Below are 17,220 nucleotides of genomic sequence, written 5' to 3'. Positions count from 1 at the left end.
TGTATATATTATTTATTTATGGGAAATAAATTGTAGAGTATTTTCACATTGAATAATGCAGTATATTTACTATATGCCTTAAAAATGTTATTCAGGATTTCCAAAGCTTCACACAAATGGCTGTTAAATCTTCATGTCCCTTTTCCTAACACTTTTCTTCTACATCTCTATTACTATGTCCCCTAAACTCATTTCCCATTTCACTTGCATTTGGGATTTTGTTCTGTCTGTGGAAGAATCTCCACTCTCATTGTATTAACAGATTTCAAGGCCAGAAAAGGCCATTTATGATCCAGCCTGATCTTTGCCCATTTATTTTCAGCTACTAGAGCTGAGTCTCTCTGGAATTTAACATAGAGAAAATCTACTTCACTTAAATTTGTCTCAAATTATGTTTGACATTTACATAGAATGATGAAAGAGAAATCACTATGTATTTTAAAGCAGAATGGATATCCTTAAAACTAGTATGTATTTTACATTCAACATTCACATTTAGATCCACTTTGTTCCATTTAGACACATCTTATTCACTTCAGACCATTAAAATGTATAACTTTAATTAACTCAACTACTCCTTTCCTAAGGGACAGTAAAATAGCAAGAACGCAGAACTTTAAGACATTTAGTCACATATCTATGACAATCTAAACCAATTATTTCACAAACATTACATTTTAGAAATAACTTTTCTAATTAATAGCCAGATTAAGAACGCACTTGACACATCAGTGATACACTTAAGTACAATAAAACATTAATTAAATTTCAATTCCAAAGGAAATTGGTTTGGATGTGGGGATACATTACCATTTCTAATCCCTCTTTGTTTGCAGCTCTCAGCTGCTTCACAGTTTAACAACCTTCAGGGACAAACCAAGCGACTCATTAGTCTTTACTGAACCAGAGAGCTCAGGAACATCAACACGAGCAGTTTAGATGTTTCACACTGAGGTTGGTGCGAGGGCACATGAAAAATTCAAATGTAACTCAATTATAACATGGCTTTATTTGTATCCTAACAAAAGTCACGCAGCTGAACTTCAGTGTTCTACAGGAGACAACGGAAATGTCTAGTTTTATCCCAAAGTAGCATCTGTATCGCCAAATTAGCTCCCTCCTTGCTTTCTCCAATGGACTGATAAACCTGATTGCCCAAGGCCGTACATGGGACAGTTTGCTCTCACTCCATCCAGGACTGAACCAATAATATTTCTTCCAAGGAAACCTGGGTGTGCTTGTTTGTAGTTCAGGTATTGAGAATTCTAACTAAAAATAGGAAAAAAAGCAAGTGTTTCCTTCTTTACCTTATAGCTGCAGAACAGAGACAAGAAGCACATTCACAATTAGTAAAATATTTCACCACATTACCAAGACAACACTATTCAAATAACTACAGTGGTAACCTCGAGGAAAAGTTGCCATCTTTTTGGTGAACTGTGCGTAATAAATTTACTAAAACAATTACTGTGAAAACAGACTAAAATGAATGTGACAAAGACTCTGTTTTCTGGGTCCTAGCAATTAAAGCCTTCAATCACTTAATGGGCTTCTGCATAACAATATATGAATTATAAAGAGAATTATAATTAATAAATTTGAGTGAAATGTAAGAGGTATTGGAAGGAACAACATTTGAAAAGCACCCACGGCTTTCTAATAGGATAAGAAAAGGAAACACCCTAAGAAAACTGCTGTAGCTTTCTCCATTAGGCAGACAGAATCCATCATTTTGGATATTACTTTCATTCTGGGGCTTGAAGAGCCTTCCAAATATCATATAGCCAAGCAAGTTAGCGGGTAGATTAAATCTGTGCCCTAGGCACTGAGAACTAAGTCCAAGATCATAATTAGAATCAGTTCCATCATTCTTTATTATCACATAAAAAGATTGCCCAATGAAAAGTTGAGTTGAAATTGATATTTCTTGAGATAAACTTCAGTTTCAAAGGGGTGATGTTTTCCAGCAAGCTATGTTTTCTTAACAAAGTTTATCAAAAATTCCCAACGAGCTCTGAGAACAGAAGGAGCAGCAAGTTACTCATGTAGAATCATAGAATCATTTCAGTTGGAAGAGACTCTAAGGATCATTGAGTCCAACCATAACCCAACTCTGGTGCTGCCCCATGTCCCTGAGAACCTCATCTCCCTGTCTGTCCAACCCTCCAGGAATGGTGACTCCAGCACTGCCTTAGGCAGCCTGTTCCAGTGCCCCACAGCCCTTTGGGGAAGAAATTGTTCCCCAGATCCAAACTCAACCTCCCCTGGCGCAACTTGAGGCCGTTTCCTCTCGTCCCATCACTTGCTGCTTGGGACAAGAACAACACGTCAACTCGTGGGCAGCATCATGAGGAGGTGGGTAAGATTGATGCTGGGATTGATCAGTTCAGTGGATTGATCAGCCTGAGATAAAGGAAATGGGCAAAATGTGAAAATGATAAGGACTCACAGCATATTCTTGATGTTGTTATTAAAAACATGGGGAACAAACACTGCTGAAGGTACAAAACTCTTCCCGCAACACTGGGATTAAGAGAACAGGCATGTCAATGTTGGTATGAGATAGAATCAGAAAAGAGAGAAACAGACCAAGGAGGGTCACCAGCATGTGGAAAATCTATGGGATAGGCTTACGGTAAAAGAGAAAGAAGACCACAAAGAATACAAAGCAGAACACTTGCAGGTTTGCATAGAAATCAGGCCCACAACACCAACCTACATGAAAACTAAGTCTATCCTTCCAAAACTGGAAATTACATTAAAAAAAAAATAAAGATTTTGACATATTATAATGATCTTTCATCTAAACTTGACTTGGAAACATATTAATACCCTCAAACTTCATTGCTAATTTAAATTGTAATTCATATATCATACAGATGTTAATATAACATAGCCTGCTATATAACTGCACACGATGCATGAATGTTTCAAAGCTGCAAAAGCTAATTTATACCTATTTCCCTTTGTTTCAATTTTATACTATAAAATCAACATAAGTTCTATACGGCCAGGTGTCTATAATGGAGAGTCCTAATGCTCGAACACTAATTTTTCTGTATTTGCTACACAGACTCATATCTAGCAAGTTACCCATAAAATAACAGCAGAGAGGGTTATTATGGTCTTGTTAAGAAAAGCAACATATGTGTCATCAAATACTGTAGAAATCATAGAATAACATAAACAGAGGATATAAACTGAATTATCTGAAATTAAAACAAACACACACACACAAAAAAGCCAAGAACAGTTCTGAACGTCAAATTTGGAACAATTATGCATGAATGAGATTTGCCAACATCACAAATCAAAATCAGTGGAGTGTCTAGATTTTTATTTTTAGTAGCTACAAAAATAAGTCTAAATTCCATAAGCACTATAGGACGGTCTCCTTTTCCAGTTTTCTTATATATAAATAGCAGACATAAGAATTTAGAGACTTAAAGTTTGGAAAGTAATTGCCTCTGATCAAGACTAAAACTGAAAAAGAGTTAGCTGACAATCAGAATATTGTAATTATACATTTTAACATAAAACATTTAATTAGACATTATATATATTCTATTCTATTTATAATATATACAATAAATATAATATATATAATATAATGATATATAATATATTCTATATTATATATTCTCTCTATATATAATATACTATATAATATATAGTATATGTATTATATAGTGTGTATATATATATATATATATATATATATATATATATATATATATAATAGTAACCCCAGGTTCCAGTATAAGTCGGGGAATGACCTATTAGAGAGCAGTGTAGGGGAAAGGGACCTGGGGGTCCTGGGGACAGCAGGGTGACCATGAGCCAGCACTGGGCCCTTGTGGCCAGGAAGCCAATGGTACCTGGGGTGTATTAGAAGGGGGGTGGTCAGTAGGTCAGAGAGGTTCTCCTGCCCCTCTGCTCTGCCCTGGGGAGACCACACCTGGAATATTGTGTCCAGTTCTGGCCTCTCAGTTCCAGCAGGACAGGGAACTGGTGGAAAGAGTCCAGTACAGGGCAACAAAGATGCTGAAGGGAGTGGAGCATCTCCCGTGTGAGGAAAGGCTGAGGGAGCTGGGGCTCTGGAGCTTGGAGGAGACTGAGATGTGACCTCATTAACATAAGACATTAACAGATTAACATAAGACATTTAACATAATTAGACATTATAACATTTTATATTCCCTCTATCTGTAAAGTACGACTGGCCTTTGTAATATTGGTATAATGTACTGCAGGCAAAGGTGTGTTCAAAATACAAAATGGAAATCAATAAATTTAAGTCTTTTATATATCGACTAAGCAACTTTTAAGATTCGGACATTAAGGAGTGTATTGTACATCTTCATGCTATCATTTTTATTACTTCTCTTATCAGCTACCACTTTCTGAAGCCATATCCAAAATTAAAGCCTGTATAGGAGAATGAAGCTTCTTCATGACTGCTTTTAAAGTTGGATGACTGCCATGGAAAATGCAGCCAAAAATAAAGATCACAGAAGGAAACACTCCTTAGGCAAGGAGGAAAAATGAGGAGGGTATAAGGAAAACTCTTGGATAAAGTTAATTGCTCCAAGGACTGCTCATATTTTTCTCATTAAATGTGAGGAAGTAGCAGAAATAATCCTGGCAACGCAGACCAGAACTCAAGATTTCCGCTTTTTAGGTAGGTTAGGTCATTTACAATTACATTCTGAACAAAAAGAAAAACAAACCAAAACCCCCCTTGTTTTTCTAAATCAAAAATATATTTTAGTACCTCATTTACAACTCAACAGGGAAAAAAAAAATATAGTTTTGTTGGTAACCTTTTTCTATGTAATTGTTACTAAATCATAGAATTGTAGAATCATTTTGGTTGGAAGAGACCCTCAGGATCATCAAGTCCAACCATAACCCAACTCTGGCACTAAATCATGTCCCTAAGAACCACATCTAAACGCCTTTCAAACCCCTCCAGGGGCGGTGACTCCACCACTGCCCTGGGCAGCCTTTTCCAACGCCCGACAGCCCTTTCCATGAAGAAGTCTTTCCCAATATCCAATCTAAACCTCACTCATGAAATTTTCTAGTGACAGTTTTTGAAGGACTGAAAATCCTGTGCTCATCATTCAGCAAAGTGAGGAGGAAGGACTCAAGAAGAGGCAAGGGGACAGGATAATGGTGGTGGCGCAGGAGGAATCTCAAGCTCATCTTCTTGGGTTGCCTACTTCCCAATTTGCATCTCCAAGATAATGTCCCTACCCTGTTCCAGACGCCCCTCAGACCAGTGTCCCTAATCCTGTCCATCACTACATCAGCCAGTTGGTGAAATTTTACCTTTGCTCCATTAAAATCTTACACACAATCTTCTTAGGTCACTCCATTGCCAAGTTGAAACAAATCTCTGTACAAATACTTGCCATCCGACGCACAGAAATAACTGATTTTTCCAGTTCAAAGAGTGAATCAAACTTGGTTTTAAACAAAAAGAAATTCAGTTCAGAATTTCTGCCCAATGAATCAGTTGTGATCCAGATGATGTTTCACTGGCACATAAATCAGAGCAGCTTCAAAAGGAGAGGCCGAGATGCTCATCCCATAGTGTTCTATAGCTTCGTGGTAACAGCAGTCAGAGACTTTGATTCAAAACTCTACATTAAATTACACACAGAGAGGACTTAAATCATGATTTCTTGCATGCTGGAATATCTTCTTGCAAAACATTGTTTACGGTTCTCGCAAATGTTAATTGAAAAGGCTGTACATTTAATACTGCTGGGGATTACTGACTGTGAACTAAGCCTACCTGGTTTTGGAATTACTGCCTATGATGCCTCTTCCAATTTGTAAGACCCTATTTATTTATATATATATATATGGATATATATACGATCAGGCATTGGAATGGCTGCCCAGGGAGGTGCTGGACTCGCCGTCCCTGGAGGTTTTTAAACTGAGATTGGATATGGCATTTAGTGCCATGATCTAGTAAACGGACTAGAGTTGGACCAAGGATTGGACTCGATGATCTCTGAGGTCTTTTCCAACCCAGTCGATTCTGTGATTCTGTGATATATATAAATCCTAGTGAAACTATTTTCCAAATTTGACCAGGATTCAGAAATTTCATGCATACACGATGATGGAGTAAAATGTTTACTGAAAAACATGCCCTATGTACCATCCCTTGATTTTTTAATTGTGGTGTATTTCTGTAATCCTTTCTCAAATAAAACCTTGCTTAAAAGAAATATTGCTCCTAAAACAACAAGTAGGAATTTCAGGATCTGATTTTAGAATTCAAGTCAAATATTGCTGGAAGAAACATTCTTTCTATGACTTGAAATTTGTGAGTATAATTTAATTTTTAGAAGCTGTCAGAAGTAAAATTTCTTTCTTCCCTGCTATAGAGCCACAGTAGTAAAAAAATCTTCAAGAAATGTAAATAAATAGTATGAAAAAGGAAAAAATCACCTAATATATTCATTCATATTATTTTTCAAACATATATCATTGTGCTTTTGTAAAATCTGTCTCAAACTGTCATATTTAGGTAATACATCCGAAGTCAACCACCCTTTATAAAATCATTCCTCGGAGGTGTAAGCTGCTTTTATAAATTTAAACTAACATGAGCTAAACCAAAATATTGACAAGTGAAATGAATAGTAGAAAAGCTCCAACCAAGGTTTTAACAGAAATAAATCTTGAAAATGGTGCAGAGACCTACAAGGTTGAAGTATTCCTATTATGGAATTATTGTGGGATACATATATATGCACACATACTTGGACAGTTAAGAGCTTTATGCATAAAATATTTACTCTTTTTTAAAAAATTGTGTGAAATTAAGAAAAAAAAAACACTATCTCCTTTCTCTTAGTTGTTTGTTGTTGTGGGTTTTTTTTTTTTAATTCGATTTTATAAAACAAAACTAGCATCTTAGAGCTATATCTTCTTTACATTTAGATTCATTACAAAGTCTTTTGCAAATAATACAGTGTATTGTTCAATACCTACCAATGGAAAGCAACTGTCTCCAGGATGAATTGCAACAACTGTCTATAGTAGCATATACATATCCAGCAATATAGGGCAGGAAATGAGGAGCACACCTGAGCCAGCTGTAACTGCATTTTTAGGTTGATGGTGTAATTTTCCAAATTGAAATGTTGCCAGAAAATGAATTAGCAACACTCTGTCGAAACACAGCCTCAGTGCATTAACCCAGCGAAGAAGAAGCAGAAGAAGAAGAGGCAGAAGAAGAAGAGGCAGAAGAAGAAGAGGCAGAAGAAGAAGAGGCAGAAGAAGAAGAGGCAGAAGAAGAAGAGGCAGAAGAAGAAGAGGCAGAAGAAGAAGAGGCAGAAGAAGAAGAGGCAGCAGAGAAGAATTGGCTTATTATCAATTAAAAAGTCAGAAATTCAGTCAAGAAGAAAATCAAAACTCTCCACAGCAAATCCTCTCAGATGCCTCTAGCTTTACAAAGCACAGCTCTCCAAAGAAATCACTGTTAACTAATATAAAGCTCTAATGATAATAAGAAAGATAATAAGGAGCTCAGATACCATGCTAATGAATGGGGTACATTTGTTGAGATCAAAGAGCATGTAACAGGTTAGGCTGGTGCTCTGAATTTGGAGAAGGTTCCTTGGGAGAAGCTGGGAAAACTCACCAAAAAACTCAAAGAAAAAACCCCCACCAGAATACTGGCATAACACCATACATAGAGTATAAAGCAAATACTGGAGACATCATCCCTGAAGGCATTTAAAAGGCATTTAAGCGGTGTTCTCAGGGACATGGTTTAGTGCTAGAGCTGGGTTATAGTTGGGCTTGATGAACCTTAGAGTCTCTTCCAACTGAAATGATTCTATGATTCTACATGAGTAACTTGTTGCTCCTTCTGTTCTCAGAGCTTGTTGGGAATTTTTGATAAACTTTGTTAAGAAAATGTGGCTTGCTGGAAAATATCCACCCTTTGAAACTGAAGCTTATCTCAAATATCAGTTATAAAATATATCTGGTTATGGTTGGACTCAATGATCCTGAGGGTCTCTTGCAACCAAAATGATTCTATGACTTGACTTATTCTGATGTACAGGCAATGGAATATTAAAAAGAAAACAAAACAGGAAAAGAATAAGAATAGTGAAACAGTGAAACCAAATATACAAATAGTGGTTAGGAGGGAAAAACAGCCTCAGGACAGAACAGACTGGAATATTTACAAATAAGTGTTCATGTATACAAGATTTTAACCCTGCCTGCTCATATGATCATTCGAGTCCAATTTTCACAAACTAAAAAGCCATCATATAAGTGCTGTGGGTCTAACACACTAAAAATTCAGTATTTTATACCTAAGTCCTTCAAATTCTTTTTAAAAGCTCACCCAGAGATCTGCCACTCTTGTGCTAAAACCCAGAACTGACAATACTGACAGATAGTACCTTTAGATTATAGGATTTACAGTGGAAAAAACCCTGAAAGGTACTTAAATCTGCTGCAGTAAAAATAATTACAATCAAAGATGATAAAAGGGAAAAGTTTTGTTATGGGCATATATTGAAAACTTATTTTTCCCTTACTACACACGTAATTTTGAAAGCATCTGATATACAATTTTTTTGTAACACTGTGTATCTTGAAACTTGTTGTTTAATCTTTATAGTATGCAAACTAATATTAACATTTATCTTATTATCATCCACACCTAGATTTTTTTTTAATATTGCTATTATCTGTATATTTTCAGATGTTTATAACCTTGTACATAATTCAATATTTTCAGCCTTTGATAATCTCTGTACATACTTCACTATAGACCTGAAATCACAAGTAATTCTATATTGCTGTACTGTTTGGTTGAGAATTGTTACATTGTTCACAAATATAGACGCCACAATCCTAATTTTAAGTTTGCATCCACAGGCTTTAAATTGCCACTCAAATTTAACAAGGTGAAACATCATGTCCCGGCAGAATAACAAGTAAGTTGAAAATTCAACAATAAGCTTTGGCACTGGGCAGCATGGCTGTTGAGATATATTTGAGTTCACTATTTGGTGACAAAATAGCTAAAAGGAAAAACAAAACAAAACCAAACAACGAACACATTGTTTTAATCAAAGTTAGAAGCCAGAGAGTCGTGGTCAATGGGGCAGAGTCCAGTTGAGGCCTGTATCAAGTGCAGTGCCTCAGGGGCCAGTGCTGGGGCTGCTCTTATTCAATATATTCATCAATGATTTGGATGAGGGAATAGAGTGACTGTCAGCAAGTTTGCTGATGACACCAAGCTGGGAGGAGCGGCTGACACTGGAAGCTGTGCTGCCATCAGAGACCTGCACAGGCTGGAGAGCTGGGTGGGGAAAAGTTTAATTAAATAGAACAAGGGCAAGTGTAGAGTCTTGTATCTGGGCAGGAACAACCCCAGGTTCCAGTATAAGTTGGGGAATGGCCTATTAGAGAGCAGTGCAGGGGAAAGGGACCTGGGGGTCCTGGGGACAGCAGGATGACGATGAGCCAGCACTGGGCCCTTGTGGCCAAGGTGATTTTAGTGACATTTGGAGCCCTGAGGTGATTCTGCTGCCGCCATTTTGAGCCCTGAGGTGATTCATTTGCCGTCGTTTTGAGTCAGCTTGGGGGTCACTCCCTTGTTCTCCTCCCCTCTACTCTACCCTGGGGAGACCACACCTGGAATATTGTGTCCAGTTGTGGCCCCTCAGTTCCAGCAGGACAGGGAACTGCTGGAGAGAGTCCAGCGCAGCCACCAAGATGCTGAAGGGAGTGGAGCATCTCCCGTGTGAGGAAAGGCTGAGGGAGCTGGGGCTCTGGAGCTTGGAGAAAAGCAGACTGTTTTCATGTTTGTTTACAGATGAATGTTTACAGATATATAAAGGGTGAGTGTCAGGAGGATGGAGCCAGGCTCTTTTCAGTGACAACCAATGACAGGACAAGGGGCAATGGCTGCAAACTGGAACACAAAAGGTTCCACTTAAATATGAGAAGACACTTCTTCCCAGTGAGGGTGGCAGAGCCTGGCCCAGGCTGCCCAGGGAGGTTGTGGAGTCTCCTTCTCTGCAGACATTCCAACCCGCCTGGACACCTTCCTGTGTAACCTCATCTGGGTGTTCCTGCTCCATGGGGGGATTGCACTGGATGAGCTTTCCAAGTCCCTTCCAATTCCTGACATTCTTTGATTCTGTAAGTTAAGCTAATAAAATATTGCTCCAAGTATATTTTGCTTCCAATTTGTACTAAATCAGGAAAAAAAATATATTTCAATTGTCCTTTTGTGGCAAAATTCTACTGTTGATTGGCACTAAACTATTGTGATGCTATTTAGAAGGTTAATATGAATTCCAGCGCCTTCCTGCTCCATGGGGGGATTGCACTGGATGAGCTTTTGAGGTCCCTTCCGATGCATGACATTCTGGGATTCTGTGATTCTTTATACCCATTGCCATTTCCAAAGATACAAGTATTTTAGTACTTCTAGGTCATATTACAGCTATACTGTAGGACATAGCTTTAATTACATTATCAGAGCAGCTGATACATGTGTTTTGGAAGAAATCTTGAAAAGCATCAAATAAAACAGTTCCCCAGTTAAGCATTTAGTTCCACATACCTTGTTTGCGGACATCTTCTACAGCAGCCACCAATTCCTCCTTGAGATCCTGGCTCTCTTTAGCAATTTGATCTCCTTTCTCCAAAAAGTTTTGAGTGGCCTGTTCCACTGAAGCAGCCAACACATGAGCCTTCTTAGAGCGCCCTTTCTTTTTTCCAGACGGCCCTTTATTGCTCGTGTTCACAAGCGTTGTTACCTTTGGACAAGAAAAACAAGTTTTTTTGACTCTTCAATTGCACAAATTAACCTGGCTCAATAACGCCATTATTTTCTTTACCCTTGAAATGATTTAACAGTCACATGTATCGAACATATAAAATATAAGTTTTAAAATCCAAAGCACAGCAGCACAGACCTCAAAAAAGGTTTTTTCCTTTCAACCTCTATCTAGTCTGGGTGAAGCAAATCACAGTCAAGCAGTGAAAGAGACAATTATAAGAAACAGATATGGAAGGGGTTTGGTGCTGAAGCATCATTTTTCTCACCGCTTTTCATTTTTTTTAGAAAAATGAATAAGCTGATAAAATTAAAATCTAACATGTGTGGGTCAGAAACCATTCAAAAAGTAATTTCTTGTGATAAGTACTGTCACATTCAGGTTTTGATAAAAACACTGTGGCTGTTTTCCAGGCATTACTCTGCCCTGGGGAGACCACACCTGGAATATTGTGTCCACTTGTGGCCCCTCAGTTCCAGCAGGACAGGGAACTGCTGGAGAGAGTCCAGCGCAGCCACCAAGGTGCTGAAGAGAGTGGAGCATCTCCCGTGTGAGGAAAGGCTGAGGGAGCTGGGGCTCTGGAGCTGGACAAGAGGAGAACGAGGGGTGACCTCATTCATGGTGATCAATATGGAAAGGGTGAGTGTCAGGAGGATGGAGCCAGGCTCTTCTCAGTGACAACCAGTGATAGGACAAGGGGTAATGGGTTCAAAGTGGAACACAACAGGTTCCACTTAAATTTGAGAAGAAACTTCTCAGTGAGGGTGCCAGAGCACTGGACCAGGCTGCCCAGGGAGGTTGTGGAGTCTCCTACTCTGGAGACATTCAAACCCGCCTGGACACCTTCCTGTGTAACCTCATCTGGGTGTTCCTGCTCCGGCAGGGGGATTAGACTGGATGAGCTTTCCAGGTCCCTTCCAATCCCTGATATTTTGGGATTCTGTGTAAGGAATGAGTAGTATTGCTCCAGTATATTTTTAACATATTGGCATAGGACAACAGCAGATAATGAAATGATCCCACTTTCTCCCCAGTATTTAAAAGGGAAGAAAATCTGTTCCCATGTTTGTAGAAACTTCTAAAGGAATTTCTTACTGAGCTGTTAATAAATTGGTTAGAAACTTTAACCACAAAGCTTAGCTGGACGGTACATTGTGTACCACAGATTTTTGCTGGACCAAAAAGAAGCTCTATATCATTTTACCAGTAAAAAGCTGTGCTTGTGTAAAACAGGAATATTTAATTGGGTAGCATCAGGTTTTCAACTCATAAATAAATTGCAGTGGATCCATCATGCTCAGGGATGCAATTCACCCAAACCATGATACACACCAGGGCAGCTGAAGTGGCTTATCACTGTGTTAACCTAGAAATTAACTGTAAGAAAAGAAATAAAAACCTTTGCTAAAAAGACAATGCACACTACAAAGCAAAACATTTCAAGATCGAGTATGAAAATTCACTGTCGTCCCATCCGTATGATGAGAAGCATGAGAAGGTGTTGGGTGAGCAAGGATCTTTGTGTCACGCTCTTTTTGTTATGAAGAATCAAAAGAATAAGGGCTTGACAATACCATATGATATGCATGGATGAATGGATGTATTGGGTGAGAAAAACATATTCCAGAGCCTTCTTTCAGAAAGGAATCTGCCTGGTTCCAGAAAGATAGTATTCTTCCATTATCTTGTTAGTTGTTTTTTTTGTTTGTTTGGGGTTTTTTTGTTTGTTTTTGCTTGACTGTGATTTGGTTTTCCCACTATTTATACTTAGAAAGAACCTTTTCTTTATTAGTTTTCCCTTAAAATTATTATACAAGAACTTAATGTACTACTGAAATAATTTTATAGAGATATGTATTTTGTTCCCCCGTATCTATTTTTAATCTCCATATTATGGACAAAGATGATCTGGTGCCAACAATGGAGTGCACCTTCATTAAGCTGCATATGATGGATTGGGCATGAATATGCTTCAGGGCAGGGTTGTCTCCCATAGGAACCCTAAAAAAGTCAATGAGGACAAGTGCAAAGTCCTGCAATGGTAAAGAAGGAACCTCTGTCAATTAGACAGGGCTGAGGATATAAAGAAAACACATGATTGTCGTTTATAAGGCAGATTTTAGTTAAGGACCCCTAAAATATTCTGAAAACTTTGCTATGATGGCCCAATTAAAAGATGAAAAGAAAGCAGAACTCTGGACCATGCTGATGCAAAGATCTCTCAGTTCCCAAGGAAGGATTGTAATCAGTGAACTGAATGTGACCATCACACAGCAACAGATAGAAAACTCATCTTGTTGATGATGACCCTACTCATTGCAAGGGGTTGGACCTTTAAAGGTCCTTTCCAATCCAAACTATTCTATGGTTCATAAGACTAAAAGGTAGCATGCAAGAAAAGAAATGGTTCTCCAGTCTGCGGTTGGGAAATGGCAATTCTGGATTCCAGTTGTTGCACTAACAGGTTGGATTCTGCAAAGCTCAGAGTGCTCACAGGCAGAAAATCACTCACAAAAACTGGAATCTTGCAATTTTACCCACCTTGTGTCAGCTTGTTTTAAAAATTACATTAAATTATCAGCTTGAAACGCTAAGAAAGCAAGTGTCTTCCAAAATTAGAAGCACCGTTCAGAAAAGTCAGCTGTATTGGGGAAAGGGAAGGGAGGAGGAAAACTTCCTATGGTAAAAGAAGAAACCACAATACATTAGCTACTTTCCCCTTTAAACAAAGCCATACAGCAACCTATAACCTAATGTGAGTTATATAATAGATAATAAAAAATTAAAAACCCTTTTATCTTATTAACACCATGCTTGGGTAAAAATTCAAAAAGCCTTTTATCTTATTAACACCGTGATTGGGTTTTTCAGATGTCTCCACCGAGATTTTAATCACATCTACATTAGAAATAAAAGAAGGTATCTCTATTTTCTAGCAGGGCTTTAAAGCTAGCCGGTTTATTTTAAATATCCCATTTATGTTGCTACAAACAAAAGAATGTCTCTATCTGTTACTACTTAATGCAGACCTCACCCAAAATGTTGTACAATTATCAAATATATCACTTGATAATTACCATAAGCTCATTTGGCAACCCTATAATAATCCTGACTTTGTGATCACACTAGGGAACCTGCTCTCTTCTTTTATTAAAGCAGCTCCACACAGTTCCAGCACAGATCTCTGTTGGAAAAACAGAACTTCACTAATTAATAGCTGGGTCCCATCTCAAATTAAGTCTTCCTTACACAGCTCCAGCAGCACAAAAGAAAGGTGAGGATGTCTTCGCTAAAGCAGAAAATTCTATTAGTGTGGATTTCCCTATTGCAGGGGTCATGTGTGGGCAGCAGTACCAGAAGTGAAAGGGGATAGAGCTCAATCACATACTCATCAAATTAAGCTCCAGTCAGCAGCTACAGCTCATAGAAAAACATTCTTGGCTCTGCGAATTGAACTGATTTCTGAAATACATGGGCCAAAAGTTTAAGAATTGTAATACTTCCCCCCACTCCCCAATAGCTGCTTGAATTGCATTAGTTCCTCAAGATTTTCCATAACCACATTACAAAATATACTGACACTTTTTGAGGACACTACTGATATGCATTTTTTTCTTTCTTATACTACTAATCCTCATAGTTTATCACTGATGACTCACCTAGGACTGATGCCTCATTATTATTTTTTCCAGTACAGACTGGGGGATAAAGGGAGTGCGAGCAGCCCAGTGGAGAAGGACTTGGGGGTACCGGTGGATGAAAAACGAAATATGAGCCAGCAAGGGGCACTTGCAGCCTAGAAAGCCAACTGTACCCTGGGTTGCACCAGAAGTGCAGCCAGGAGGTGGAGGGAGGTGATTCTACTTCACTCTGCTGAGACCCCCCCTGCAGTGCTGGTCCAGCTCTGGGTCCTCAGCACAGGACACACATGGACCTTGTGGCAGTTACACTCTCCCCCCGGGGAGGGAGGAGAGAGGGAGAGGGGTGCAGAGAAGCTTCTGAACACCCATAGCCAGAGTGGGGGGTGCAGAGAAGCCGAGAAGATTCTGGGGCACACACAGCCAGATCTGGTCAGTCTATAAAACGGGGTTCCTGCCCAGGATCCCCTTTGTGTGGTCTTCTCGGAGCAGCGGGTCTGTGCCGGAGTTCTCCCCTTAGGCTGGAACACTGTCTGAGGAAACTTCCCGGGACTGGCTGCTCCTCACCTCCTCATTTGGGTGAGTGATGACTTACTAAGTGTGGTCCCTGCTAGACAAGCAAGTGTATTCCTTGCTATATAAACTATATAAGCAATTCCTTGCCTAATTCAGGCGAGTGTAGTACCCTGGAGTCAAAGAGCTCTGCCTTTGTTTCTTGTGAGTGCGTGCATGCACAGTGCGGATCTCCATTATTCTCATTTGCTTCACCCCAATAATTTCCTCAGCTGATATGTGAACCTGTATTTTATGTTATCAGAGTGCTAACTAATTGTATAAACCCTATTTCTAGTCGGTTGTTTTGCCTGACTTTTCCGGTCAGAATAAAAGTCTGGTTTGGACCTTGTTTGCCCACCCCCAAACTGACGGTGGGGTCCCTCATATATGGCTACACAAACATGTACTTTATGGAAACTATTCACACAAGTACTTTTTGATTTGTCTGCAACAAAAGAAATTAATGTAAAGGGGGTTGTCTGTAATATCATTAATTATTTGCAAGAAATTTCACTATCGTCCTGTGTCCCCTCTATTTTCAAATAAATATTCCTTGCTCTTCCCAGTGGCATTTCTTGAATGTGAACAGCTACAAGTTATTCCTCTCTTCTTGTACACCCATATATCACCAAGCTGCTGGAAATACTCAATGACCTGAAAAAAGACAACCCTGACATTTTAGAGTAAAGGCCCTTTTGCTTCTAGATCTAAAGCTACGCTTCCACTCGAATGCACTATCTTATTGCCTCGCTGCTTACACTAATGGCATCCCCCTCAGCATTGTTTTCCAAAATCTCATTTCCAAAAGAAGTTTGTTTGATCAAAGGAAAAAAAATAAACAAGCAAGAAAATGAGAATTTTATTTTCCAAAGTGTCTCATGGTTTGGTTTTTTTTTTTTTTTTTTGGTTTTCTTTGGGCAGATGGTAAAACAAGGACTTTTCAGACTATTTTGTGAAAGAAACAGATTGTGTTTAGGGTTAAAGCACCAGCATGGCTGCCTAAAGGTCAGATTCAATTCCTCGCTCAAAAAGAAGTAGAGAACAGACCTGAATACTGTGTTTGTGACCTTCAGTTTGACCAGCCAGAACCAGAGGAAAAACTTTGCTTTATATATTCCTACTCTGCTCCACATAAACTTTATGATATGGCTCATGGCAGTAGATCATTGGGTAATCCTAATCCAACTATCAAACAAAATACCATCGAAAAGACTTTAAATAGACTACTTCTCTATTCACATACAAATCAGAGAAGCAGCTATATAAAGTTTCATGGGCTGTTTTGTTTGGTTTTCATATATGTGCTTGTTCTCTAATACTACATAAAAAACTTGGTCTTTTTCCTTGTTACACCAATGTAATTCTGAACAAAGATGTTCTGCTGAGCATGACTCAGTCTTTAATATAACTCTTTTTTTTTTAATAATAATTGTTCTTCAATTTTCTGTACCAACTTCAGTAATTTGCCACTGTCCTTAGCCCATAAATTGTAACAGTTAGTTTTCTCCTAACAGCTTACATCATTAACTCTTGTAATTATCTCCGCATAATTAGCACCAGCTGTCTACGTAATTCATAAAACTGTAATTCCTTTTCTATTCCGCATAGATATTTGAATTTTCATTGACAAATATAACTTTCACTATCCACATTGAATTCCAGTGTTTTAACACAGTCGTCTTGTATTTTCTCCAGTAGCATTCAGTGTTTGCAAACACCTGCTGGTTAGAAGAATTAACAAATAAGCAAACCATTCTCTCTAATGTATAAATTATTAGCTAAGATGTTAAAAACTGCCAGTGACACACCTACTTTTTGGATGTAAAGCACATATATAACCCAGGCAACACTGATTAGAGCCAATATATTTCCATCCAATCCAGCTGGAGGACAGCTGGCTGCTCTGATTCACCTTTCTGCTGCCAAATACAAATTCCTGCACAAATTTGCATTTTTCTATTCTGTCTTCATGATGTACCTTTAGGATGTAATTTAGAGATAGCAGCACCGTTACTGTTCGTTTATATTCTTCTTAGCAGTGTTCACACCATGGGAAGAGGCTTAACCAATGTGAATGGATATTACGTAAGTCATTCCTAAAGTTCTTCAGCTAGTATCTTAAAGTTCTTCAGAAAGTATCTAAAAGTCCTCCAGTAAACATGCATTCTCTGTGGAATCTCCTA

The 17,220-nt window shown here is 38.5% G+C and overlaps 1 protein-coding gene across 3 annotated transcripts in view; it reads right to left on the bottom strand.

Moving 5' to 3' along the window:
- Window positions 1-17,220, bottom strand: part of CTNNA2 (catenin alpha 2) — a 486,439-nt gene that overhangs the window by 381,288 nt on the left and 87,931 nt on the right. For all 3 annotated transcript variants that reach the window (XM_065060245.1, XM_065060243.1, XM_065060244.1), the window contains exon 3: window positions 10,628-10,823. In XM_065060245.1, coding sequence (XP_064916317.1) covers window positions 10,628-10,823 — 196 coding nt within the window. The remainder of the gene's footprint in view (window positions 1-10,627; window positions 10,824-17,220) is intronic.

Source organism: Columba livia, chromosome 4 (genome assembly GCF_036013475.1).
Source record: "Columba livia isolate bColLiv1 breed racing homer chromosome 4, bColLiv1.pat.W.v2, whole genome shotgun sequence".
NCBI classification, from domain to species: domain Eukaryota; kingdom Metazoa; phylum Chordata; class Aves; order Columbiformes; family Columbidae; genus Columba; species Columba livia.
This window is presented reverse-complemented; position numbering and strand designations above follow the sequence as displayed.